A 27392-nucleotide genomic window follows, 5' to 3' on the forward strand; every position below is an offset into this window, starting at 1 on the left:
GGGGTTACAGGGGTTGCGCACCCCCCCCCCCCCCTGGCTTAAGCATGTACCTCCCAAACGCATTTTTTTTGTGTGGGGGAGGGAGGGGGGGTTGCATCTGGATCATCATAAAATCCGAGGAGAAATCGCACCTCTCACCCCCTCCAAAAAAATTCATGAAAAAGGGAACATTCCTTGCATTGCATTCTGTTGCCTATGCGTCACTCGTATAGACTGCCGCGACAGTGGTTTTTTCTTCAACGATTATTGTGATGAAAAGTATGAGTCCTTACAATCTCAATTCTTCTTCATTGCCTATAGGGCCTACAGCTTGCTGTCGAATTTACCTTTTTCGTTCAAGGAGAGGCTTCCTTTCCCTCCAAAAACATCAAAAAACGTTCAGCTTCAATGAGGGCTTCGCCCCCTTGCAACCCCCACCAAGGGGGCTTTGCCCCCTGGACCCCCATCTGTAAACCCCCCCCCCCCCCCCCCCCCCCTAGTACTTACCTAGTCCGGCCCTGTAAACTTACCCGTGATTTTCTTATTTTCAAAATTAAAAGCATAGAATAAGTGTTTACCTCCCGGCCCAACCCCGGTGACATTGATTGGGAAGGTTATCTGATACAACAATGTACGTGTGTGTGTGTATGTGCTTGCGTGTATGCGTGCGTGCGTTTGCGCGCGTGCGTGTGTGTATGTGTGTATGCGTGCGTGCGTGCGTTTGCGCGTGCGTGTGTGTGGGTGTGTGCGCGCGCGCGTTTGTGCGTGCGTGTGTGTGCGTGCTTGCGTGTATGCGTGCGTGCGTTTGCGCGTGGGTGTGTGTGTGCGCGCGTTTGTGTGTGTGTGTGTGTATGTTAAGTGTCACCAAGAGAGGACCTACCAAGAACACATGGCCAGCAAGGCGAGGGACAAGAACGCGCAGCTAGAGCAGTACTACGAACAGGTCGTCAACAGGCTGCAGACAGAACTCAACAGTATCCTTGCCGCAAATAAAACCACGAACTCTGTCAAGAACTATGCAATAACGTGCTGCTGTATGCCAGGGCTTGACCTGTGAATGAGCGGGAGGGACTTCCAAAATGAGGCATGGGTTCAGGGGCTTGCCGGGGGGGGGGGGGGGGGGGGGGGGGGGGGGGGGGGGGGGGGGTATTGACATTTAGTGTTTGAAATAATGGTATTTTGGGTCTCTCCTTCAGAAAAAGGATAGGGCTTATATAGAAAACCCAGGGTCCCCCCCCCCCCCCGCCCGGCCCGCCGGCCCCCCGCCCCCCCCTCCCCCCTTAGATCTAGCCCTAAATGTGATCACATGTACCTTTCAAAATACTATTTCACGTGCCGCTTTATAATATTTGTCTGGATCGAGATCAGGAGAAGATTGTTGGTTGACAATTACTTAAAAAAAAAAGTGTTATAATGTGTTTGATGAGAGTCAGCTTCTTACATGCACATACTGCAGTTTGTGTGCCCGCGCGCGCTCGCGGTGTGTGTGTGTGTGGGTGGGTGCGTGCGTGTGCGTGCCGCGGCGTGCGTGTATGTGTGCGTGCGAGGGTGAGTGACATGCATGTGTGTAACAGTCAGCCCGTGATATCAGCTGACTGAAATATTCTGATCAGCTGAGTGAATTTCTAATGTCGCTATGAGATATCATTATAGTGACTCATACCTTTCCCGTTTTTGTATGAATTTCCTTGATTGTTTATCTAGCTATCAAAAACAGGATAGCATGTAAGTATACACATTATCATTGAATGGCTGACAGATATGTTTATGCTCTGAACAATATGGCCCAATTATGTTCCCGTTTTCCGATCAAGCTGTAATCAGAGGCGGTCGACATGATTGGGGTGGGGTATTTGTTGGGGTGGTGTGGAGATGGTATGGAGAGAAACAGTGTGTGTGTGTGTGTGTGTGTGTGTGTGTGTGTGTGTGTGTGTGTGTGTCTGTGTGTGTCTGTGTGTGTCAGTGTGTGTGTGTATGTGTGCGTGTGTGTGTGTGTGTGTGTGCTTGATTCAATTGCTTAGTCACGCATGAAATATTCTCCAATCAGTTGTAATTTGTTGAATCAATAATGCAATACAAATCTAAAAAGTGAACGGAGGAGGGGGGTGTTCAGGGGGGAGTGGGGAGTATGAGTGAAAGTCGTGTGTGTGTGTGAGAGAGAGAGAGACAATGACAATGACAATGACAAATCTTTATTTTTCGAGGGTGACAAGAATAAGCATAGATATGCTTTTTTGCATCTGGCCCTCGCCCTAAAGAGGGACTAAACTAAAGAGAGAGAGAGAGAGAGAGAGAGAGAGAGAGAGAGAGAGGGGAGGAGAAGAAGATTGACCACTGCAATAATTATTGGTGACACGGGATGCAACAAGCAGCCACCAAGAACCGTCAGAGCTGTGCGTGTGCGTTGGTGCATATGTACACTGTGAAAGAGAGATAGAGATAACCAGACAGACACTCAGACAGAGAAAAAGAAAATGAGAGAAGTGTTATCACTGAACTGATTATTGGTTGAACGTGCAACTGGTAGCCACCAAGAAGAAGCTGGAAGAGTATGAGACCAAGTGCCGAGAACTCAAATGCAACCTGACGGAAAAGACCAGACAACACTCCAAACTGCAGGTAAACCCAGCCACAAGCAGCTGAGCTTGCATAGTACGCATTTATATCGTCAGGTACCATAATAATTCACTTGATTTATACAAAGGAGAAGTAGGATAGAGTGGGTTTTTACGTGTATGGCCGTTTTTACCCCGCCATTTAGGCAGCCATACGCCGATTTTGGAAGAGGATAGAGTTTCAGTAGTTTCGTGGAGCCAGGCTTGCTTTACGTCTATTGCAAAGTATAGAATTGCAGTTCATGTCCGGGGGGAAATGCCATCAATTAACATAACATAACAAACAAAAAACATCAACATTTTTTTTTAATTAAAAAAAAAACATACTGAAGGGGTGCTCAGACACACCAACGTTGTAAGACCATGTGAATGCGCTGAAAGTTGGTCTGCGCGGCAAATTGAGTGCCTGAAATCGTTTCGATGCAAAAACCTTTCGCAATATATGTCACCGGATGCTAGATTAGCAATTCAAACTTCAGCTTTTCTTTTGGCTTCTTTTTAACCCTCCTGCTTTTTTCCCCCAAAGCAGTGGCTCTCCGCGTCTGCAGAGATAATTGCTTCTGTCTACGCTCTTGTAACTAGCCTGTCATTTGTTCCGTTGCATCACAGGTTATATATTAGCTCGTTCTGGCTGTTTGTGTCTAGTCAGTCACGTTTAGGCCCTTCGTACATGACGCTATAAAGACCAAAATGTATTACTGCACTGTGTAGTAGGTCATACAATCAGTGGTATTGAATGCAGCACGAAGCGAGTTGCCTACAACCTCAACCGACAACGAAATGAAACGGGCTCTATTTTTGAGTCACTTGAGAAAAAGTGACTCTATGTAATCGGTCAGTGTTAGTCTGTCCGGCCGGCCGTCCGGCCGGCCGGCCGTCCGGCCGGCCGTCCGGCCGGCCGTCCGTAGACACCACCTTAACGTTGGACTTTTCTCGGAAACTATCAAAGCGATCCGGCTCATATTTTGTTTAGTCGTGACCTCCAATGACCTCTACACTTTAACGATGGTTTCGTTGACCTTTGACCTTTTTCAAGGTCACAGGTCAGCGTCAAAGGAAAAATTAGACATTTTATATCTTTGACAAAGTTCATCGGATGTGATTGAAACTTTGTAGGATTATTCTTTACATCAAAGTATTTACATCTGTAGCCTTTTACGAACGTTATCAGAAAAACAAGGGAGATAACTAGCCTTTTCTGTTCGGCAACACACAACTTAACGTTGGGCTTTTCTCGGAAACTATAAAAGTGACCGGGCTCAAATTTTATGTGAACGTGACTCCCAGTGACCTCTACACTTTGACGTCTGCTTTGGTGACCTTTGACCTTTTTCAAGGTCACAGGTATGTCTTGAAGGAAAAAAATTGAAATATCATATCTTTGAAACTATTCATCGGATTTGATTCAAACTTTATAGGATTATTCTTTACATCAAATTATTTACATCTGTATTGTGTTGTGAATAGCAATTTCTTCCTGTCCATCTGATGCCTCATATAATATTCAGAACTGCGAAAGTGACTCGATCGAGCGTTTGCTCTTCTTGTTATTGCTGAAAGAATATGATAGGCGTGGCAGTCAGAATGCACTGCTAAAAACAAAACTTTGAGATGCCCACATGCACCAACACCATCAAAAACATGTTTATATTCTGTCTGGCTGTGCTTTCTGTGTGTCACTCTTTCTGTGTGTGTGTGTCTCTCTCTCTCTCTCTCTCTCTCTCTCTCTCTCTCTCTCTCTCTCTCTCTCTCTCTGTCTGTCTATCTGTCTCTCTCTGTCTCTCTCTCTCGCTCGCTGTCTGTCTGTATGTCTGTCTCTCTCTCTCTCTCTCTCTCTCTCTCTCTCTCTCTCTCTCTCTCTCTCTCTCTCTCTCTCTTTCTGTGACTTTGCTACCTCCCACTGACCACAGGCTCTGTACGAGGCACTGAGACGTCGGTGTGTGACCCCCGCCACCTTCAGCGACAGCAACGGACCCACGGACATCAGAGACATCCACGCACAGAGCTTCATGATGAACCTCTCCTCGAGAGACGGTAAGGCTAAGAAGCTTACCGTATTTTCGGGACTATAAGGTGCAACTTTTTTTATTCAACTTTTACCCCTGCGCCCTATTGACTGACCGGTATCTGATTGCCTTGTGTATATCTAAAGAAGAGTACACTGGTACTGTTTCATGTTAATAGATTCTTGAGAGAGACAAAGGGGTGGATGACGGATTATATCCAATATTATTTTTGTCTTCGTCACTACTAACACCGTTATCATCGTCGTCGTCGTCGTCGTCATCAATCTTGGCGTCGTTCTTATTACCATCATCGTCGTCGGTATCCGTGCCCCACCTCCGTACCATCACTGTGGCACGTAAAGGACCTCGATCATTCTGACAGAAGTGCAGAATGGCACTGAGATTACGCCTTAACACAAACACACACACGCACGCACGCACGCACGCACGAACACACACACACGCACGAACACACACACACACACACACACACACAATCAATCAATCAATATGAGGCTTATATCGCGCGTATTTCGTGGGTACAGTTCTAAGCGCAGGGATTTATTTAAAAAAATTTATTTTATTTTATGCAATTTATATCGCGCACATATTCAAGGCGCAGGGATTTATTTATGCCGTGTGAGATGGAATTTTTTACACAATACATCACGCATTCACATCGGCCAGCAGATCGCAGCCATTTCGGCGCATATCCTACTTTTCACGGCCTATTATTCCAAGCCACACGGGTATTTTGGTGGACATTTTTATCTATGCCTATACAATTTTGCCAGGAAAGACCCTTTTGTCAATCGTGGGATCTTTAACGTGCACACCCCAATGTAGTGTATACGAAGTTACCTCGGTTTTTCGTCTCATCCGAAAGACTAGCACTTGAACCCACCACCTAGGTTAGAAAAGGGGGGAGAAAATTGCTAACGCCCTGACCCAGGGTCGAACTCGCAACCTCTTGCTTCCGAGCGCAAGTGCGTTACCACTCGGCCACCCACACACACCGGCACACACACACACACAAACACACACGCCTTGCTCTTAGCTTTCCACCGTCTGGGGGGAAGCGACCCGAATTTCCCAGTAATAGGATAATAAAGTAATGAGGATGAAAATATAAAATATAAAATAGTAGTACATCTTCGTGATTGTTTTGTCATAATTCAGATATTCTTGGACCACCTGGCTCAACCGGTCGTAACCACCCGTCCGTGACAGGGGGTCTTGACGTCATACGTCGATCTCCACCTGAACGTAAGTGAATACACCCTCTTCCAATGTATTGATCGTGCGGTAAGTGTTGTTGTTTACATTTTTATTTTTATTTTTATTTTTATCGGGAAATTGCTTTGAAGGTCAATCGTTAAATATGGCTGTGCTATTTTTTATTTTTTATTTTTTGCTGATGTTGGGCGTATAAGTTTTAGACAATGTCAAGCACAGAGATGACTTCATTTTTACATTTAGTCAAGTTTTAACATAGAGGAGGAATCGAGACGATGGTCGTGGTGTATGTGTGTGTGTGTGTGTGTGTGTGTGTGTGTGTGTGTGTGTGTGTGTGTGTGTCTGTCTGTCTGTCTGTCTGTGCGTGTGTGTGTGTAGAGCGATTCAGACCAAACTACTGAACCGATCTTTATGAAATTTGACATGAGAGTTCCTGGGAATGATATCCCCGGACTTTTTTTTCTTTTTTTGATAAATACTTTTGATGACGTCATATCCGGCTTTTTGTAAAAGTTGAGGCGGCACTGTCACACCCTCATTTTTCAATCAAATTGATTGAAGTTTTTGTAAAGCAATCTTCGACGAAGGCCGGACTTCGGTATTGTATTTCAGCTTGGTGGCTTAAAAATTAATCAATGACTTTGGTCATTAAAAATCTGAAAATTGTAATAATTTTTTTAATATAAAACGATCCAAATTTACGTTCATCTTATTTTAAATCATTTCCTGATTCCAAAAACATATAAATATGTTATATTTGGATTAAAAACAAGCTCTGAAAATTAAAAATATAAAAATTATGATCAAAATTAAATTTCCAAAATCGATTTAAAAACAATTTCATCTTATTCCTTGTCGGTTCCTGATTCCAAAAGCATAATAGATAAGATATGTTTGGATTAAAAACACGCTCAGAAAGTTAAAACGAAGAGAGGTACAGAAAAACGTGCTATGCAGCACAGCGAAACCACTACCGCGCTGAACAGGCTCGTCAGTTTCACTCCGTTATGCACAAGCGGCGGGCTACGGTCATTGTGAAAAAATGCAGTGCGTTCAGTTTCATTCTGTGAGTTCCACAGCTTGACTAAATGTAGTAATTTCGCCTTACGCGACTTGTTAGTTTTACTATGGAGAAACCGCGCGCTTCTGTCTTGGCATAAGATCTTGGCTGTGTATGCACGGAGGCGCTCAATTTACGCCCCTGACTAGGACTTTCCGCGCAATTTACGCAACACTGGGCGACCACTTTACGCAGCTACAGTCGACTTGACGACGTCTTGAAGATTACACGGTTTTGGGGACGTCTTGCCAATGGCTAAAAGCAGCGATGCAAGCGCGAGGCTGGGAATTTCAATTGACCCGACCACTGGCCCTTTTGACACCGGAGTGCGAGGCGTTTAGCCGATGTATGGGGGATGCTCTGACAGTGGGGAAATTGAATCTCACTTCGTTAGCCGTCTGGGGAGTTTCAGTCTTGAGGGACAAACACGCAATCTGAAAACTTGAATTTTTCGGTGGGAGGGGTAGGTGGAATTAGGAAAGCAGGGCTGCAAGCTGGTGGAAGTGGATAGAGCGTGAGGTAGAATGTGTTTAATATTTATGCAGCTCTGTCAATCTGTCAACGTATCCGGCGCTGCTAAGTTTGTTTTCATGCACCATCCCTTCGTCTCGCTTCAAACTGCAGATTAACAGAAAACGCAAAAGCATACCGCAACTTTAAAAACAATCCAAATTAAAAAACCAAGAAAAGAAAAGAAAAATGCAATATTTAAGCTGTGATGATTACGCGTAAAAAAAACACACAATAAAAGTAACAACTTTCACTGCTTCTTTTCAGCTAAATGGCTTTGGAAGGGCGTCTGGTATAAACTTATAAAGTCTTTTTGAATAATTAACTTGCAAAAACAAAAACAAAATACAAAAAACTAAAATGCCCCGCCCTTCATAACAATCAAGCATGCGCATGTGCGATGAACGTGTGTGTGTCTGTCTGTGTGTGTGTGTGTGTGTGTGTGTGTGTGTGTGTGTGTGTGTGTGTGTGTGTGTGTGTGTGTCTGTCTATTAGTCTGTGTGTGTGTCTGTCTATTAGTCTGTGTGTGTGTCTGTCAGTCTGTGTGTGTGTGTGTGTGTGTCTGTCTGTCTGTCTGTCTGTCTGTCTGTCTGTCTGCCGGTGTGCGAATACGCGCGTGCAATAGGGCAATACAGAGTGCATTGTCAATATAACACTTACCTCGACAGTACTATTCTTGCACATTATCTATTATAGGCCGAAAAAATTGGACAAAACGCTGCGTGGGTACAATTATCTCCCATAACCATGCGCCACCGTGGATCCCAAGCACTGTCCGAGTGCTTCCCCCTTACAGGATGTAGGTGGCGCGTCCTCTTTCTTTTTTCGCGCGTGACAGTAGGCTGTGTTTCTGCTGCGCTCCCGGATTATTTTGGATTCTAGAGTCTTCTTTTCTGTGTGGACAACCACCTGTTGGATTTTTGTGTGTTATTCCACTTCTGGCTCGAGGCTACGTTGTTTTTCTTCCAACTTGTGCCTCCGTTGTTGTGTGGCGGACTCGGCGTGCCTACCGTCCTACTTCGTGGTGACCGGTCGTCTGCTTCTCGTTTCGCCTCATTCACTTGAGTATTGACCTAATTTTCCTTGAATTTTGTTAATTCTCGATTTTTTAAGGGTACGTACAGGGCGAGGTAGGATGTCTCGTCCTGTTTTGGGCTCTGGTTCTACGGAACCAGAGTCTGCCGGGGGCAACCCTTCTCCGGGCGCCCAGCGTCATGTTTTGCGCACGGAGAGGGGGACCTTTCGGCGCTCCGACTCTCCCTCCCCAAACGCTTTGCGTTTGCGGCGAGGGAGGGCGGAGAAAGCCTGTTTGAGCAAGCTCAATGCGAGCTTGCTCAAACAGGCTGGGCTTGAACCTGGGACTTCGGGCGGGGCTGCGCCGTCGAAGGTTCGGGGAAGGTCGAGGGGAAAGAAAAAGCTTCTTTCTCCTTCTCCTTCCGTGGAACAGGCTTCCCCCCCTTCGACGCCGTTGTCCGGCCCTCAGTCTCAGGCTTCAGCTCCTCCCGGTTTCGAGCCTGGGGGGAAGGTTTCCTTCTCCTCCCTGGCTCGAATCCGGGGGCGGGTCGATTCCCAACCCTCTTTGGGGGTTGGTGAATCTGATCTAGGGGTTACGGGAGAGACTCAGGTTTCGACTTCTTTCTTTTCCGGTGCCTCTCCTGTGCCCTCCTCGGTTTCCACCGCTGTGGAAGCCAGGAGGGACACGGGTCCTCCTCTGAACTCCCTCGCTGGGTCGTCTACTGCTGTTTCGACAGTAGTCTCGGACTCATGGGGGGGGGGAGATCGGAGGAGATGACGGGGTCTATGAATTCCCTCCCCGCTGGGGTTGGGATGCGAATTGACCCCGTTCAGGGCGGTCCTGTGGGGGCAGGGGTTTCAGGCTTCGTGCCTACGACCACTGCTACTACGGTTCCCTCTGACGTCCGTGTGACTGGTGGCTGTCCCTCTATGAAACGCTCCGGCCGACTAGTTACTGGACGTGGAGGTGTTCGACAGAACGTGGTACTTCTGTCGAATGGTCAGGGCGACGGGAACATTGTTTCTGTTGCTCAGACCGACACCTCCGACCGGACCGTCTTGACCCCACGCCATTCCTTAGCGTCTGGTGTTCGGGTGACGGATGGTCCGGACCAAGGGTCCGGAACGTTCCAGGCTTACGGGTCGGGATCGAACCGGACCCACGGGTCCCGACTGGACTTGACCTCCGGGTTTGGTCCGGACGGGACCCATGGTACGGGACCGTACCGGACCTTAGGGTCCGGTGCGGGACAGTACCTCTGGCCCTTGCCGGACCCCCGGACCTACGGGTCCGGATGGTACGGTACGGGACCAGTGGTCCGGTCGGGACCGGACCACCCGACCACCTCTGTTGGTCTGGGTGGTCTGGCACCGAACCGGAACACACCGGACCACCGGACCTACGGGTCCGGATGGTACGGTACCGGACCAGTGGTCCGGTCGGGACCGGACCACCCGACCACCTCTGTTGGTCCGGGTGGTCTGGCACCGAACCGGAACACACCGGACCACCGGACCTACGGGTCCGGAGGGTACGGTGTTTCCACGTCCGGACCGAACCACCCGAACACTTTTGTGGGTACGGATGGTTCTGTGCCGAACGGGACCTCCGGATGGTACGGGACCGGACCGGACCACCGGACCGGACCGGACCACCGGACCGGACCGGAACACCGGACCACCCGACCGGACCGGACCGGATCGGCACCCCCGACCGGACCGGACCATTTCTTTTCTGATCAGACCCGATGGGTTCCTGTTCAGTCTATAAATGGCGGGGGTTCGTTGGCTGGGCTGACCCAACAGTCGCAGGGTTTTTGTTTTTCTCTCCCTTCGGCTGCTGGAGACGTTTCGTCTTTGGGGCAGGGGTCTTCGCGGCCTCTTGCTTCAGTGGGCGTTTCGTCACAGCCTACTTCATCACTTTCGGCTCCTCCCCCTCAAGCTTCCTACACTCCTGCTGTTGAGGAGTTGTCGGGAAGTGAAGAGGAGAGTGAGTCGGAGGACGATGGGGAGGAGGATCAGGGTCGCCCTGAGGTTAACACTGATCCTCTACCCTTGCCGGTTTCTGATGGAACTTCCGAAGCTATGCTTCGTACTTTCCAACAGTACATGACAGACATCACGCGGCGTCTTGACGCCACGGATGCTTCTCTTAAGCGTCTGTCGTCTAGTGTTCCCAACCCTTCGGTTGACACACATTACGTGGACCCGGAGTCTGAGGACGAGAGGCAGGAGGCTCTCCCTCGCACAGCTAGAAGGACGTTTGAACAGATTCAGGACGTCCTTCCCTCCGACGCCCTCTCGTCCTTGGAGTCCGCTTCGGCCCGGGCGCGGGAGGCACACGCCGCGTCTGCCGGCGGCTCGTTTTATGAACGATCCGGCCGCCGGCAATTCGCGTTCCACCCTAGTCTTAGTGCCACGGTGGAAGCGGCAGCACATCGCCTGAGGAGTACAGATTCACGTGCAAACGCGACCTATGTTCCTCGGGAGGACGCGGATTCAGTGCCGTGCTTTCCTTCGGGAGGCGCACCTCCACTGTTTCCTCGTGTCCAATCTGTTTCGTCCCTCCCTTTTCCCTTTGACTCTCGAACTCTCCCTTTCCAGACTTCGAGTGTTCAGGGTGGGGCTGACGGTGATGTGTTCGTTGGGGAGGTGCCTTCGGTCAAGAAGGTGGAACTGAGCTCTGCTTCGTTCCACAATCTTGAGGCCACCGTTTCTTCCATTGTCGAGGCCCAATCACAGGCCTTGACATGGATGAGCACGCTGTCCACACTGTTGGACCCTCCCGATCGGGCAGAGTCCGATTCCACTCGGGTCCTTGACACGGTTCGAGTGGATCGGGCTTTGCATGCCGTGCGATCGTGCGTGACGACTGCGGCAGAATTGGCCATTGGAACACGGGTCCACTTGTTGGCCCTGTTCCGTGATCATTTTCTGGCTACTTCTTTAGTGCCTCCGGATATGAGGAAGAGTCTGAGGAACACGTTTCCTCAGCCTTCTTCCCTCTTTCATCCGGGCACTGTCCGTTCTGTGGTGGAGTCCACACGCCAGAGGAACACTGATTCTCTGATGGTTGGCCTCGCTGCTTCGGCGACGTCGGCGGGGAGTAAGAGAAGTGCTACAGTCACCTCCAGCTCCCAGCCTCAGAAGAAGAAGAAGAAGAAGCCAGTTTCACTGCCTCCTTCTTCCTCCTCTCAGGCGCCTGTCGCGTTCCCCCCTGCGGCCCCGGCTTCTCGTGCTCCCAAGCGCAAGAAGAAGGGTGCTCAGACAGGTAAGGGTAAGCAGCACCACCAGGGGGGTGGTCGCAAGCCTGCGCCTGCCCGACAGCAGAATTTTCAGTGAGTCCCGGCCCTACGTTGACGCCCCCTCAAGTTGCCCCTCTTTCGTCCGTCGGTTCCCTTTTTCGGGCCCGCGACATGTGGGGCAGACTGGTCTCCAACCAGTTTATCTTGAGGGTGGTGGGGTCGGGGTTTTCTCTACCGCTGTCGTCACAACCTCCATTGTCCGCTCTACTATTGACGTTCCCCCCTCCTCGAGACCCTGCCAGATGGCAGGCTCTTCAAGACGAGGTGAACTCGTTGGTCGAGAAGAAGGCTGTCTACCCCCTTTCTCAGCCTTCTCCGGGGTTCTACTCCCGCCTGTTCACCGTCCCCAAAAAGGACGGAAGGTTCAGGCCGGTGTTGGACCTCTCCACCTTGAACTTGTACCTTCGCAGGTGCAAGTTCAAGATGGAAACCCCTTCGTCGGTCCGGTTGGCCATCCGGCCAAACGATTGGGCCACGTCTGTGGACCTCCAGGATGCTTACTTCCACATCCTGGTGGCCCCGGGGTACCGACATCTGCTCCGGTTTGTTTGGGAGGGCACAGTGTTCGAGTTTCGGGCCCTCCCATTCGGCCTGTCCTTGGCCCCTCTGATTTTTACAAAGGTGGTCAAGGAGCTGGCGGCGTTGGTCAGAGCTCAGGGTGTGCGTCTGCGTCAATATCTGGACGATTGGCTCACCCTGGCCCAGTCTCGCGATCAATGCCTCCAACACACCCGGCAGGTCCTGGACCGGACCCATGCCTTGGGGTTCCAGATACAGTGGCACAAGTCGGACCTCGTGCCAGCCCAGCAGTTTTGCTACTTGGGGATGGCGTTCGACACAGTGCTTTACACTGTGTCTCCCTCCCCGGACAGGATCCTCTCCCTGAGGCGAAAGATCCTCTCCATTCAGGCTTGCCGCGCTGTTCCTCACAGACGGCTGGCGGAACTGTTGGGTTCCATGGAGTCTGTCGCTCTGCTGCTGCCCCTTGCAAGGCTACACAAACGTCCCCTGCAACGGGCAGTAGCAGATCGGACTTCCAGGCCTCTCGATTACACCGAGTTGGTCCAGATCGGGCCTTGGTTTCACGAGGCTGTAGTCCAATGGCTGGACCCGATCTGGCTCAACTCTGCGGTGCCTATCCAACCGAGACGGCCGTCTCTCTTCCTGTACACCGACGCTTCTACGCGGGGTTGGGGGGCCCACCTGGACCTGCACGAGGCCCAGGGGGTCTGGACCCAGGAGGAGTCCCTCCTACACATCAACTTTCTAGAGTTGGAGGCGGTTCGTCGGGCTCTGCTGGAGTTTCGCCTCCTGATTCGGGATCAGGATGTGTTGGTCCACGGGGACAACACCACATGCCTAGCTTACCTTCGCCACCAGGGGGGCACCAATTCTCGGTCCCTCTCCCTGTTAGCGGAGGAGATTCTGCTCTGGTGCCAGACCAATCAGGTCCGGATGTCAGTCCAATTCGTTCCGGGGAAACTGAACGCCCTGGCCGACATTCTCAGTCGGGGCGATCAGGTTCTCCCCACAGAATGGACCATCGCTCACAACGTTCTACAGCGTCTGTGGGCAAGGTGGGACCGTCCTCTGATCGATCTGTTCGCAACTTGATTCAGCGCTCGGCTTCCCAGGTACGTCAGCCCCTTTCGAGACACGAATGCGTTCCACGTGGACGCATTCACTCTCTCGTGGAGGCTCCTCGATGCTTACGCCTATCCCCCGACATCTCTGATTCCGAGGGTACTGGCAAAGTATCTGCAGGAACGGCCAGGACTGATTTTGGTCGCGCCTTACTGGCCAACAGCTCCGTGGTTTCCAGATCTTCGCGGTCTCACCCACGTAGACCCTCTACCTCTGAATCTGGACAGGGGAAGTCTGCTCCAGCCTCGATCAGGCCTCCCTCATCCACGTCCAGAGAGTCTGTGCTTGACCGCATGGCTCTTGTGCGCTCCAAACTGCTTGCACTAGGATTGCACAAGAGTTCAGTAGAGTTTTCCTTGAACGCTAAGAGGCGATCAACTAATCAGCTCTACGATTTACGCTGGAGAGCTTGGGCCTCCTTCGCCTTGTCCAAGGGGATAAAGCCGCTTTATCCCTCAACACAGGACTTGGCCAACTTCCTGGTGGAAGTGTATCAAAAGAAGAGTCTTTCTTCTAAGACTCTTCTTGGATACAAATCTGCCATCACTTCCACGATTGCGGCTGCTACTGGTCGCAGACCTGAACACTTGATCAGTTCCTCCCTCATCGCTAATGTCCTTTCGGGTATTAGCAATGCAGCGGTGTCTAAACCTCGGGTTTCATTTCCCAAGTGGGATGTCTTCCTGGTTCTCAAACTCCTGCGTAGCAAGGAGTTTGAACCCCTGGCAGGCATTAGTATCAAGTTACTGACTTTTAAGACTGTGTTCCTCATCGCTTTAGCCACTTGCCGTAGACTCAGTGGTATTCAAGCTTTGAGTGGCCTGGAATTTGACATTGAGTTCACCACACATCAGGTGACGTTGGCTTTCCTACCAGATTTTCGAGCCAAGAATCAGAATGCCTCGGAGTTGTCCAAACCAGTAGTCATTCAAGCCTTGGCTCCCACTCTTGAACATGATGACCCTGATCGCTTCCTCTGCCCAGTACGTGCCCTTAGAGTGTACCTGGATAGAACACGTAGCTTTCGGTCTTCTAAGCGGTCACTGTTTGTCTCGCTTAATCCGAAGTACCAATCGGATATTTCTAGACAAACTTTAGCTCGTTGGCTGACCTTGCTTATCAAACAGGCTTATGTTCATGCTCAAGTGGATGTGGTCCCTGACATCAGGGCACACGAGATTCGGGCTATCGGCTCCTCGTTGGCGCACGTGCGGGGTGCCTCGCTCCAAAGCATAATGGCGGTCGCGTTCTGGAAGACTCCAGCCACGTTTATTAACCACTATATGCGAGACTTTTCCAGTCTCAGGCTTGACCAGTCGTATGGCATTGCCAAAGCAGTGGTTGCCAGCATGGTCACGTCAGTCTAAGGTATTTTTCTTGGGTATATTTTCTTTTACGGTAGTACTGTTCGAAAATTGCCTGGGTATCTTAATCCTTGGATTTAAGTGATTTTGATTAAGGAGTTTAATACTCTACATATCACCCTCACACCACTCTGGTATTCTGTGCAAGAATAGTACTGTCGAGGTAAGTGTTATATTGACTGTAAGGCTTCTTTTTAAGCCTACTGTCTATATGATACTTACCGAGACAGTACTATTAGAGTTTCCCTCCCGCCTCCCCTCTTGATATGTTATGGGCTTTTTGAGGGTCTGCAGCTCATAAAGAAAGAGGACGCGCCACCTACATCCTGTAAGGGGGAAGCACTCGGACAGTGCTTGGGATCCACGGTGGCGCATGGTTATGGGAGATAATTGTACCCACGCAGCGTTTTGTCCAATTTTTTCGGCCTATAATAGATAATGTGCAAGAATAGTACTGTCTCGGTAAGTATCATATAGACAGTAGGCTTAAAAAGAAGCCTTACATTCTTAACAAGAAAATGAAAATGTTTGAACTGCAGGTGAGTTCACCTTGAAGCCAAACCACACACCACAGGCAGGAGATGCTGGGAACTTGCCGCGCTTTTCCATGGACCCCCGCATGATGTAGTTGCTGCATCACTTGATGACGTCTATCTATATGACGTCAACATCTTTATACCGTCTGACATTTTTACCAGAGGATGGTTGTTGCTTTGCCATAAATTCTGATGCATCTAGTTGGTAGAATCTGAGTGCCTCTGGGCGAATTTTTGACTCACATGCGAAGCAAAAGTGAGTCTATGTACTCACCCGAGTCGTCCGTCCGTCCGTCCGTCCGTCCGTCCCGGCGTCCGTCCGGAAAACTTTAACGTTGGATATTTCTTGGCCACTATTAAGTCTATCAACACCTGATGTGGCCTGATGGTGTATGGTTACAAGATCTCAAAAAACATGTGCGGCAACCTGACCTCACTTCAAGTTCAAGGTCACAGGGGCCGTAATTGTTGTCTTAAAAACGACCATTTTTCACATTTTCGCATTTTTTTCTGAAGTTATCGAGAATGGCAACCTTAGCTATGTATGCTATACGACGGGCGCTGTGGCGGGGTGGTAAGACGTCGGCCTCTTAATCGGAACGTCGAGGGTTCGAATCCCGACCGCGGCCGCCTGGTGGGTTAAGTGTGGAGATTTTTCCGATCTCCCAGGTCAACTTATGTGCAGACCTGCTAGTGGCTTATTCCCCTTCGTGTGTACACGCAAGCACAAGACCAAGTGCGCACGGAAAAGATCCTGTAATCCATGTCAGAGTTCGGTGGGTTATAGAAACACGAAAATATCCAGCATGCTTCCTCCGAAAGCGGCGTATGGCTGCCTAAATGGCGGGGTAAAAACGGTCATACACGTAAAATTCCATTCGTGCAAAAACACGAGTGTACGTGGGAGTCTAAGCCCATGAACGAAGAAGAAGAAGAAGAAGTATGCTATACAGGGCAATGTAAGCCCTATCTTTGGACACCAGTTTGGTTGACCTTGCTTCAAGGTCAAGGTCGCAAGGGTCCTTTAAAGTTGGATTGTATACATATTTTGAAGTGACCTTGACCCTGAACTATGGAAGATAACTGTTTCAAACTTAAAAATTATGTGGGGCACATGTTATGCTTTCATCATGAGACAAATTTGGTCACATATGATCAAAGTCAAGGTCACTTTGGCCCTTATGAAATGTGACCAAAATAAGGTAGTGAACCACTAAAAGTGACCATATCTCATGGTAGAAAGAGCCAATAAGCACCATTGTACTTCCTATGTCTTGAATTAACAGCTTTGTGTTGCATGACCTTGGATGACCTTGACCTTGGGTCAAGGTCACATGTATTTTGGTTGGAACAATGTGTAAAGCAGTTCTTAGTGTATGATGTCATTGCTAGGTTTAGTTATTTGACCTTGACCCTGAAGGTCAAGGTCATGTAAAGGTCAAGGTCAAGCATGTGAGTCGTATGGGCTTTGCCCTTCTTGTTTTGTTATTTCTTTTTCATCGTTGTGTTCCATTTCGTAACGATCAAATAGGCCTACGCGTCCCGCCTTTCGATCTTTCTTGTTCATTATGACTCGCCATGAAGTTTACTAGTCATATGTATGATGTGATCAATTCAGTTTGTTACCATTACTTCTTTGCAATTCAGTATTTACTTTAACGATTTTGAGTGTTTCCATTGCCTTTCTAGCTAGCTGTTCTAATTCCCAGGAAAAAATTGTTTTGTCGTTGTTGTTGTTGTTGCTGTGGTTCCTCTATCACTGATACGTATAAATACTGTACACATAACGGTCGAGTGACACTTTTTTTGTGTTAGGCCTATTGTTGTTGTTTGTTTGACACAGATTCTTGCCAAGTGACTGGTATGACACTCTCGATTTCTATTTTACAATTCACTGCTACTGTACTATCTGTGTGATCGACAAGAAGAAGAAGACTGCTACTGTACTATCTGTGTGATCGACAAGAAGAAGAAGACTGCTACTGTACTATCTGTGTGATCGACAAGAAGACTGAGAAGACTGCTACTGTACACATGTGGTGTTCTGGTGGGGAGGTCGTGGGAAAGGTGTAATTCTGTGGTATGCCCTTTGCAAGTGTCACCCATGCCATCAAAACAAACCATATTGTTTTACATTGTTTTGAAAGTTTGTTTTATACGTTAAGACTCGGTTTTACATTGTTTTGAAAGTTAGTTTTATATGGTAGAACTTGTTAGTGCAAGAGTTTCTGTTATGGAGTTGAACACGTACATGGATTTATGAAATACTTCAGAGTATTTAATTGTTTTGCATTGGGAAAATATGTGATTCCAGTTTGTTTTTTGCCCTCAGTGCAACCGTCACTCATTCCGTCAAAACAGACCATATTGTTTTACGAATGTTTTGAAAGTTTGTTATTACATTAATAGCAGTTGTTTGCCAAGTTCTTTTGTGCAGCTGAAGATATGGATTTGTTGTAACTGAGTACAGTATTGTTTTGCACTAACCATTGTTTGGCGTTACAACAATTATTCTGAAATGAAGCGAAGCGTACTATATATGACTGTTGTGTACCAAACTTATCACCAAAATGTTCTTCTAACATTAATACACACACACACACACACACACACACACACACATTCACGCACGCAACCACACACACACACACACACACACACACACACACTTCCACGCACACACTGACACACACACTTACACACTTTCACGCACGCAACCACACTGACTGGGACACACACACTCTCACCCACGCAACCACACATATACCCCCCCCCCACACACACACACACACACACACACACACACACAGATACACGTACATACACAAACACATGTCAACCCCCCCTCTCGGCACCACCGTCTCCCCCGCCCCTGCACACACAGACACGTGCTCGTGGTGCACCGCAACGCACAGACCCAGACTTTTTAAACAGCAGCAAATCGAAAGTGACGCACACAAAGTTTACCGAGTGTTCCCCGAGTGTTTGGGCTGGGTGAGCTTTGCCCGGAATAGAGCCAAACGACACACGAGGGGAACCTTGAATTGCTGGAGGCAGGCAGTAAAATTACACACTGAACGGGTCTCGATAGCAGGTGACGAACTGCATAATACGACCATGTGGTTTCGATCTTCACTTGTGACCTCAAGTACATGCCAACGTGTTAGATATACAGTGGAACCTCCCTTTTAAGACCTGAAAATGTGAGAAAATCAAGTCTTTAAAACTTGAAGAGGGAGTCTTAAAATAGAGGTAAGTTCACAGAAGTTATGAATAAGGTATATGAAAAAGCAACGTCTTGATAAGGGGGACGTCTTAAATTGGGGGAGGGGGGGTCTTTTACGGGGGGTTCCACTGTTTATTTAGAGAGAGGCAACAACAGAAGGATAAAATTTTCACTTGGGGACAAATGACCTTTGCTGTCTTCACAAGTGTCACTTAAAATGGTGTAATGGTTATGTTCATCAGCTTAGAAGACAGCTTTATAGGAGAGGAGCTCCTGTTACGAGGCCATCTGTTACCTTTGAAGGGCACTTTCAGACGTTTAACGGAAAATAGTAAGGATGCTATTTTTTTTAATATTCCGAAGATATAAAGAAGATACTGAACATCGATACAACCGACATCGGTGCTATAATTTGCAATTGTGACTTCATAGATGGCCTGCTGTCCGGGTACATAAGAAAACTTATGTTCGTTCGTTTTAGGCCTATATAACAGGGGTCAAAGGAGGAGGAGGGCGTATTTCCTCTATACTGTATTTTGTCTGTATGCTCAACATACCACCCAAACAAATCTAAAATTAAAAAGAATTCCACAGAAAAAAAATCAAACAGCTTTTGTCAGCAACTTATTTAAAACTTGCGCTCAGCAACGCTAATAATTTTGTTTGTTTGTTTGTTTGCTTAACGCCCAGCCGACCACGAAGGGCCATATCATGGCGGTGCTGCTTTGCCGACATATTACGTGCGCCACACACAAGACAGAAGTTGCAGCACAGGCTTCACGTCTCACCCAGTCACATTATTCTGACACAGCACCAACCAGTCCTAGCACTAACCCCATAATGCCAGACGCTAGGCGTAGCAGCCACTAGATTGCCAATTTTAAAGTCTTAGGTATGACCCGGCCGGGGTTCGAACCCACGACCTCCCGATCACGGGGCGGACGCCTTACCACTAGGCCAACCGTGCCGGTCTAACGCTAATAATCAGCATGAGTCTCCACTATAGACGTCAAATACCAAGTTCCCTATCTGCAGTAGTTTTGACAGACTTTGTCCCATTCTCCCCAGGGTGTCTCCTCACAAGTAGGCCTACACCTGTTTGTACTCTACAGTGTTATCAGGTGTGTGGACAGTGTTATCAGGTGTGTGTACGGTGTTATCAAAGGTGTACACCACTATGCTATAACCTTATGTCAAACCTTAGTCTCACCTGCTGAGGTGGAACTATTGGCAAAGACACCGGCTGTATATACTGCCCAACCGGACGGATTAGACTGAACCGCTAGACCATTGGAACTCGCGACAAAGAAAATTAAGTTTGAGACGACAAAAGACAGGACTGGGTGGCCGAGTGGTAACGCACTTGCGCTCGGAAGCGAGAGGTTGCGAGTTCGACCCTGGGTCAGGGCGTTAGCAATTTTCTCCCCCCTTTCCTAACCTAGGTGGTGGGTTCAAGTGCTAGTCTTTCGGATGAGACGAAAAACCGAGGTCCCTTTGTGTACACTACATTGGGGTGTGCACGTTAAAGATCCCACGATTGACAAAAGGGTCTTTCCTGGCAAAATTGTATAGGCATAGATAAAAATGTCCACCAAAATACCCGTGTGACTTGGAATAATAGGCCGTGAAAAGTAGGATATGCGCCGAAATGGCTGCGATCTGCTGGCCGATGTGAATGCGTGATATATTGTGTAAAAACATTCCATCTCACACGGCATAAATAAATCCCTGCGCCTTGAATATGAGCGCGATATAAATTGCATAAAAAAAAAATCCCTGCGCTTAGAACTGTACCCACGGAATACGCGCGATATAAGCCTCATATTGATTGATTGATTGAAGACAGGAGGCGGTGATACAACGAATAATGTAACAAAAACGAATAATGTAACAATTGTTACATTATTCGGGGGTAATTGTTACATTATTCGGGGGTAGCCCTTTTTTCAACTTAGAAAAAGTTATACTTAGATTAGAAAAAGTGTAAAATAGCTCATAATACAGTCTCGGGTTCAAGTAAGGGTTCATTGACCTTTTGTTCTATTCCTGTAACAAACAAAAATATTGGTAAAACAATAAAGAGAAATTCTATCTTAAAAAGGCAAACAATAATCTAATTTGTATAATTATTCATTGGTATTGTACATAATTCTGAATATTTTCACTCAGATAGCAATTACTCTTCTTGCGCTTGCAAAATATGTGTCGGTGTGTATCGATATGGAACTCCATTAGAAACTAGACACATTTTTAGTTACGAATAAAGGTTTAGGAACATAGAATCAAAGAAAAGAACAAGTTACAGAACGAAAAAGATTGGACCTGATGTCGGAAAAAAAAACCATCCCAAAACAAGCAAACAAAACCGCGATGACACTTATCTTAATTCCTGTCCAAAAGTGTTTTTTCCACGTGTATTTTAAGAGGAGGTTTGAAGCCCCACACACATATGGGAAAGCCGAGGTTAATAATGGCGACCACCATGTGCTATGTCCCAAACCCTACTACAAGTCGGGAATACAGTAACACATTAAAATACACATATTAATTCGCACGCACATTTACAAACATAAATATTCATTATCACATACACATTCATGCACCTGCCTGCGGGCATATAATGTAATGCATTTCCAAAAATATGATGACATTTGTTTTTCCTCCGATGAGAGAAAAATATTTCTTATATCCGGAGTCTCCCGATAAGAAAAACCTCGAATGTCACAGTAAGAAAGCAAAAATGATTTCTCCTGGACACTCTTATAAACCCTTTGTTCTTGACCTCACTGGGTGAAGGGTCATTCGCATCATCACGCACGAGTTTGTGTGCATCACAATAATTATCAGTCTAGTGTTTCCTAGTGAATTATATTTATAGAGAAAATCTCGATAGCAATTTCTAGGAAAAGCTACATCCCCCACGAATAATGTAACAATTGTTTTACAATTGTTACATTATTCGGGGGCGGCCCCCGAATAATGTAACAATTGTTACATTATTCGTTTTTGTTACATTATTCGTTGTATCAAGACGGTCCTACGTCCGTAGTATGTAAAGATTAAGTTGTAACAGAGTGTGGTAGTTCAAGTACAGGTACAACGGTGTCGTTGACTGTGGTTGTGGTTCCCTTCATTTCACCCGTTGGACACAAAGGAGTGTCACAATGAACAGCCTCGTCAGCACTTTGAAGGGCTTGGTGACCTTCCTGTCTGTTGAAACAGAATGCAGAGATACAACGAACCTGATCGCACACACAAATACACACTCGTGCAGACACACAAATACACACACACATTTACACACACATGAACACACACGCTCACACAAACACACACACAAACACACACACACACACACATGAACACACACACACACACACACACACACACACACAGCTTACAGGAGAAACAAAACTAAATACAAACTGACAGACAGACATGCATATAGACAGACGCATAACTGACGCGCATTTCTCGCGTTGACGCGCCCGCACGCACCCACACTAACACACAAACACACACACACACACACACACACACATTGACACTCACACACATATACATGTACTCATTCATACCGACCACCACCTAACCCACCAGATACCAATACCATCACAACAACCACACCAACAAATAATTCTGCAAGCATTGACCACTCTTCTCCCGAACGAAACATAACGACATGAAATGAACCTTGTTCAATACCTCTCCCGTCGTTCACAAAGGACAAGGGGACAGCGACAATACAAGAAAGAATCTTGGCAGCGCCTTGACAATTAACTCTTTAGACCCCAAACATTTTGTAACTCGCGTTGCGATTTGCTTTGACGCCATTTGGCTGAAACCGGCCATTGTGGCGACCAAATTGTCAGCATTTTTATTTTGCCTAGCGAACTCTAGCCCTTGGGTGTGTGTCTGTTTGCTCGGATGTGTCGCCTGCTGCAATCTCTTTTCGTGGATCAGCCGTAGAGCTGTGCCTGATTGCTGTGTTTTGTCACTCTTTGTGCGTGTGTGTGTGTGTGTGTGTGGAGGGAGGGAGAATGGTGGTGGTAGTGTGTGTGTGTGTGTGTGTGTGTGTGAATGCGCGTGTGTGCGCGAGCGTGCGTACATACGTGCGGGTGTATGTGTGTACGTGTGTGGGGGTATGTGTGTACCTGTGTGTGTGTGTGTGTGTGCGTGTGTGTGTCTCTGTCTGTCTCAGTATCTGTCTGTTTGTCAGTCTGTCTGTCTGTGCATGTGTCTGAATATGTCAAAGTTTAAACAAATGGGAATCCATTTAAAATCTGTCAGTTGAAACAATACCTACCCCCACAAAAACAACAACTTCACCAACAATAATGTCTTTGATGTTGAGTAAGAAAGGCAGCTAGCCTTTTCCTCATCTAAACTTATGAATAGAACCTTTTACTCGTGGAAATTAAGCTGACTGCAAACCAAATAGTTAGCTGATGTACACAGACTTTTGAATGTCACACCGTTTGAAATTAATAATAATAATAATTATTCCGAATGATTCATAAGACTGTAATCTAGAGCTGGTTTTACTGAACAATACAATTAAGCAGAAGAAAAATACGCTTTGCTCTAAGCAAAAGAGATACGAGAAATGAGATAAATCGTTATGACAAGCTGAGCCTAAATGGCAAGCCCGCTGGCGGGTTTGGATCCTCATTGCAAGTTTTCCTCACTTTTTAAGGAGAGGCGAGCTTTTTACGGTTGTTTGCCAAGTTTGGTTTCAACTTACATTTCGAGTCAGAGGAGTGTTTGATGTGTGTTTGTGTGCGTGCGTGTGTGTGTGCGTGCGTGCGTGCGTGCGTGTGTGTGTGTGTGTGCAGTGGGTGTTGGCTGAACATGTCTCAGTCGGTTTTGCCGCGTTTGGGGTAAAGTTTAAAAAAAGAAAGAAAAAAAAGTTTTTTTAACGAACATTCTTCAAATAAGAAATAGTCTTCTTTGGTCGGGAAATATTAATCTTTGAGCGTGCCTATTCTGTGCATGAGGAGCATTCACTCTATTGTTTTCAAAAAAGACACCTTATTTTTATTTTGAGTTTTTTTATCATTCTTCGATCTCGACCAGAGTTTGAAAACAAAGTAGCGTCATTAATTATAGCCGTCTTAACATCAGGAAGTGAACACAAGAAAGAACAGGATAAAGACACCGTCAAGACTAAAGGTAAAAGAAAAGAAAGAATGGAAAAAAAGGAAGGAAAACAGACAATCATGATGAAACATTTTTTATTCAAGACTTGAAGTTACATATCAGTTCGCTGCAAAAGGAGTGGCTGTCTATAAAAAATAAATAAAAAACAAGCATGGTAGGTTTTTGGAACGTTTAATTTATGACAAAACAAAACGTTACGTTTACAGTACGTCGTCCAAGAGGTCTTAAGTGGACAGACAGACAAACACTTATGATACAGATAATGAACTTATTTCAAAATTGTCAAGAAAACGTGCTTGCAAGATCTGGACGAGACAATGATTTCAGGGAAAGAATAACGTCGGTATCCACTATATAGGCTACTATTATTTATGTCAAATAAAAGTCTCATGTAGGTTCTGAGTGGTGTGAGGTTCTGCAGTACTTTCAAATTATCGCGAACTAAAAGCAAAAGACTTCAAAAACTAATTTTAAAGGTGAAGTCGCCGTTTACATTCAATGTTGATTTTTGGATTCCTACCACGTCTTTCGATTTACAAGGGAAATTAAAACGGAATTAAAAGAGGAGGAGCCTTTGAGATTGCATCTTTTCTTGTTTGCCATACTGAGAAAACCAGAAACAAGCATATACGTGATTTCAAAAGAAGCCAAATAATTTACTAATAACTTTCTGAATCAGAAAATAAAGTACTTCCAACTGACAATAACTGACAATACAAAGCTCCGTCAGTGCTAAACAAAGAAAGGTTGTATTTGATACATCTATGTGTTTCCTTCCTTAGTGTTGGATTATTTCTCCTTTCAGCACATTCTGCGTCCCCCTTTCCCTTTCTTTCATTTTGGACTCATTTCATTTTATCCTCGGTCAACATAAACTGGACCTGTTGCACATAAGATTTTATTTACATTCGTGCGAGGTTTTAAGACACAGCCTTTCTCTCGCCCCCCCCCCCCCCAAAAAAAAAAAAAAAAAAGACAAGAAAAAAAAGAAGAAGACAAAACGAAACAAAACAAAGTACGTTTACGTGTAGCGTTCGTCATTATACTGCGATAAAGGGACAAATCTAGCTCGTGAAGGAGCGATCCGACCCAGGCAGGCAGGCAGGCAGGCAGGCCAAACTCCAGCGACACACGCACACCACAGTGACTTCCCACTGCCACAGTGAAGGGCCTGCGTGCCTGCATGCTTTAATCCAGCCAGGGTTGACAGGGACAGACGGTCAACATTGGGTCTCCTTCCCTCCGGCGCTCAGTGCAAACTTTTGTTGGGTTTTCTACCAGTTCTCCACACACGCACAAGTCTACACCAACACTGTGCCTATTGCTGCTATAGTTATACCTCAACGCAACGCAACCACTTCTCTTTCCTCGACGTCCCTCTGTTCTGAGTTGGAGAAGTTTCTTCAATACAACATGACCTAACGCAACGTTCAGGATTTTTATAAGCTGGTGCGGATTCGATCTTCGCCGATTGTGTGATAAATGACTTCCCTCAGCTTTGGAAAATTATGTATGTTCTGAAGTATTAGTTTTGGGCGTGTCATACGTACCTGAGCAGGTAAAAATGGGGGAGGAAAACAAAGGTGACATGACATCGTCGACCATGGGTGATGCCAACATCACGACACCTCTACGGTTGCACGAAAACCTGTCCATCTATGACTTCGCGAAGGTGAGCGGCTGTCCGCGGTAGACATATGTACCGTGATTAATCACTGTTACTTTTATTCGGGTCGTTCTGTCTGCCGTTACTTAGATTGCAACATGTCTTCGTAGTCCTCGGCAAATTCGTAACTGAGGAAATCTTGCTGAATGGAGTGGTGTGTACTTTCACTTGCATGTTTAGGATTTTCTGATTATGCGCGTACTGGCGGTTTTTTTCTTTCGTTATTTATTTGTAATAGCTCAAAAACTAATAGTATTCAATCGTTCCATGATTGATGAATGATATATAAGCTTACAGTTGAACGACTCAAAGACGTTCTGAAACATCTGTAGGCTACTTTACAAATTTACGTCAAGTGACATTATTGATTTTCATTGTTTATAATCGGCATTAAATTGAATAGGTGTGTGTCGCCTTTTTGTCGATACGTGCATGGTGTTTGTCTAAGGGCTGTCTTCGTGTGTCTCTGCTCGGTAAATAAACTACACACAGGCCATACTTACTTAAACAGAAGAGACAGCGATATAAACAGAGACCGCAAAGACCCGATAAATGTTCACAGTCGCTTGATAAATTCAATGTATTCAATGTGTATTTTAAAACGAATGGTATGTATTTCTGGCCTAGTGCCATGCATACGGCTTTTACATTTCAGATTAGTCTTACTATAAAAGTAAAAGGGCGTGTTCTATCTTTAGCTTTTCAGTTGCAACCATTAGACTTTTGGGGGTTAAACTTTAGACTGAACAACTTATGTTATAAGCAGATTGTCGCCCACCATGCCCTACGTAAATTTATATAGGGCCTAAGATATGTACGATCGATCACAAATACAGGTACACACACACAAACACACACACACACACACACACACACACATACATACACACACAGACACACACACACACACTACATTGGGGTGTGCACGTTAAAGATCCCACGATTGACAAAAGGGTCTTTCCTGGCAAAATTGTATAGGCATAGATAAAAAAAATGTCCACCAAAATACCCGTGTGACTTGGAATAATAGGCCGTGAAAAGTAGGATATGCGCCGAAATGGCTGCGATCTGCTGGTCGATGTGAATGCGTGATGTATTGTGTGAAAAATTCCATCTCACACGGCATAAATAGATCCCTGCGCCTTGAGTCCGAGTCTGGAGATACGCGCGCGATATAAGACTTCATATAACCAAAGGCTATTTGGTCTATGATATAACACACACATACATACACACACAGACACAGACACAGACACACGCACGCACGCACGCACGCACGCACGCACGCCGCACATACACGACTTTCACTCCTACTCCCCTCTCCTCCCTGACCCCCTCCCGTTCACTTTGTAGATTTTCATTGCATTATTGAGTCAACAAATTACTCTGTCAACTTGGGACATTACATACAACCGATCGGAGAATATTTCATGCGTGACTAAGCAACTGAAGCAAGCATCTAACGAGAAGCTAAAAAGTGTTCAGCCCCTGATCGAAGTCATCTAGGGGGCGAAATCACCCAAGCGGGAAGTGAGTAAGATGCCAAGAGGTGTAACTCGCTGTCATTATCCATCATCTGCTTCACCTGGTTTCATGAACTTCGTCCCACTTCCTTCCATCCTTTAACTCACCAAATGATGTTTTCGTGTGAACGCGAAGCCGTCTTTGTACCAAACATTCAGCGCCAAAGCTTCGCGGAGCGCGCTTTGTAAAGTAGACTTCGCAAAGTTGACTTCGCCAAATTGATATCAGGCTAGCTAGGAGAGGAATGTAAATGAAGTATTTTAAGGCATGAACAATTATGAACACAGCAATCGCTGTTGCCTGTGTTGTTTGTCAAAAGCTCACCTCTATGTGACTTTATCGGTACAAGGTGTATTAGGTCACCGATTATTCCTAATTGCAGTATGTCATTTCATTTATCAAGCGCTGTTTGGGAAAAGAAAAAAACCAAACAGTTACCGCAGAAAAAAACCCAGCCACTGTACGCCCTGGTTTTTTGTTTAGCACGGTCAGACACACAGACACAGAAACACACAGACACTAAATCACACACACACACACACACACA

At 46.6% G+C, this 27392-nt stretch overlaps 2 protein-coding genes across 3 annotated transcripts in view; both read left to right on the forward strand.

Moving 5' to 3' along the window:
• Positions 1-16206, forward strand: part of LOC138982400 (E3 ubiquitin-protein ligase CCNB1IP1-like) — a 21364-nt gene extending 5158 nt beyond the window's left edge. For both annotated transcript variants that reach the window (XM_070355673.1, XM_070355679.1), the window contains exons 7-12: positions 839-953; positions 1684-1704; positions 2507-2598; positions 4505-4628; positions 5780-5866; positions 15273-16206. In XM_070355673.1, coding sequence (XP_070211774.1) covers positions 839-953; positions 1684-1704; positions 2507-2598; positions 4505-4628; positions 5780-5866; positions 15273-15361 — 528 coding nt within the window. In that variant the 3' untranslated portion in view covers positions 15362-16206. The remainder of the gene's footprint in view (positions 1-838; positions 954-1683; positions 1705-2506; positions 2599-4504; positions 4629-5779; positions 5867-15272) is intronic.
• An 8549-nt stretch (positions 16207-24755) lies between these two features.
• Positions 24756-27392, forward strand: part of LOC138982412 (uncharacterized) — a 12416-nt gene continuing 9779 nt past the window's right edge. Inside the window, exon 1 of the mRNA XM_070355693.1 lies at positions 24756-25327. Coding sequence (XP_070211794.1) covers positions 25220-25327 — 108 coding nt within the window. The 5' untranslated portion in view covers positions 24756-25219. The remainder of the gene's footprint in view (positions 25328-27392) is intronic.

Source organism: Littorina saxatilis, linkage group LG1 (genome assembly GCF_037325665.1).
Source record: "Littorina saxatilis isolate snail1 linkage group LG1, US_GU_Lsax_2.0, whole genome shotgun sequence".
Classification (NCBI taxonomy): domain Eukaryota; kingdom Metazoa; phylum Mollusca; class Gastropoda; order Littorinimorpha; family Littorinidae; genus Littorina; species Littorina saxatilis.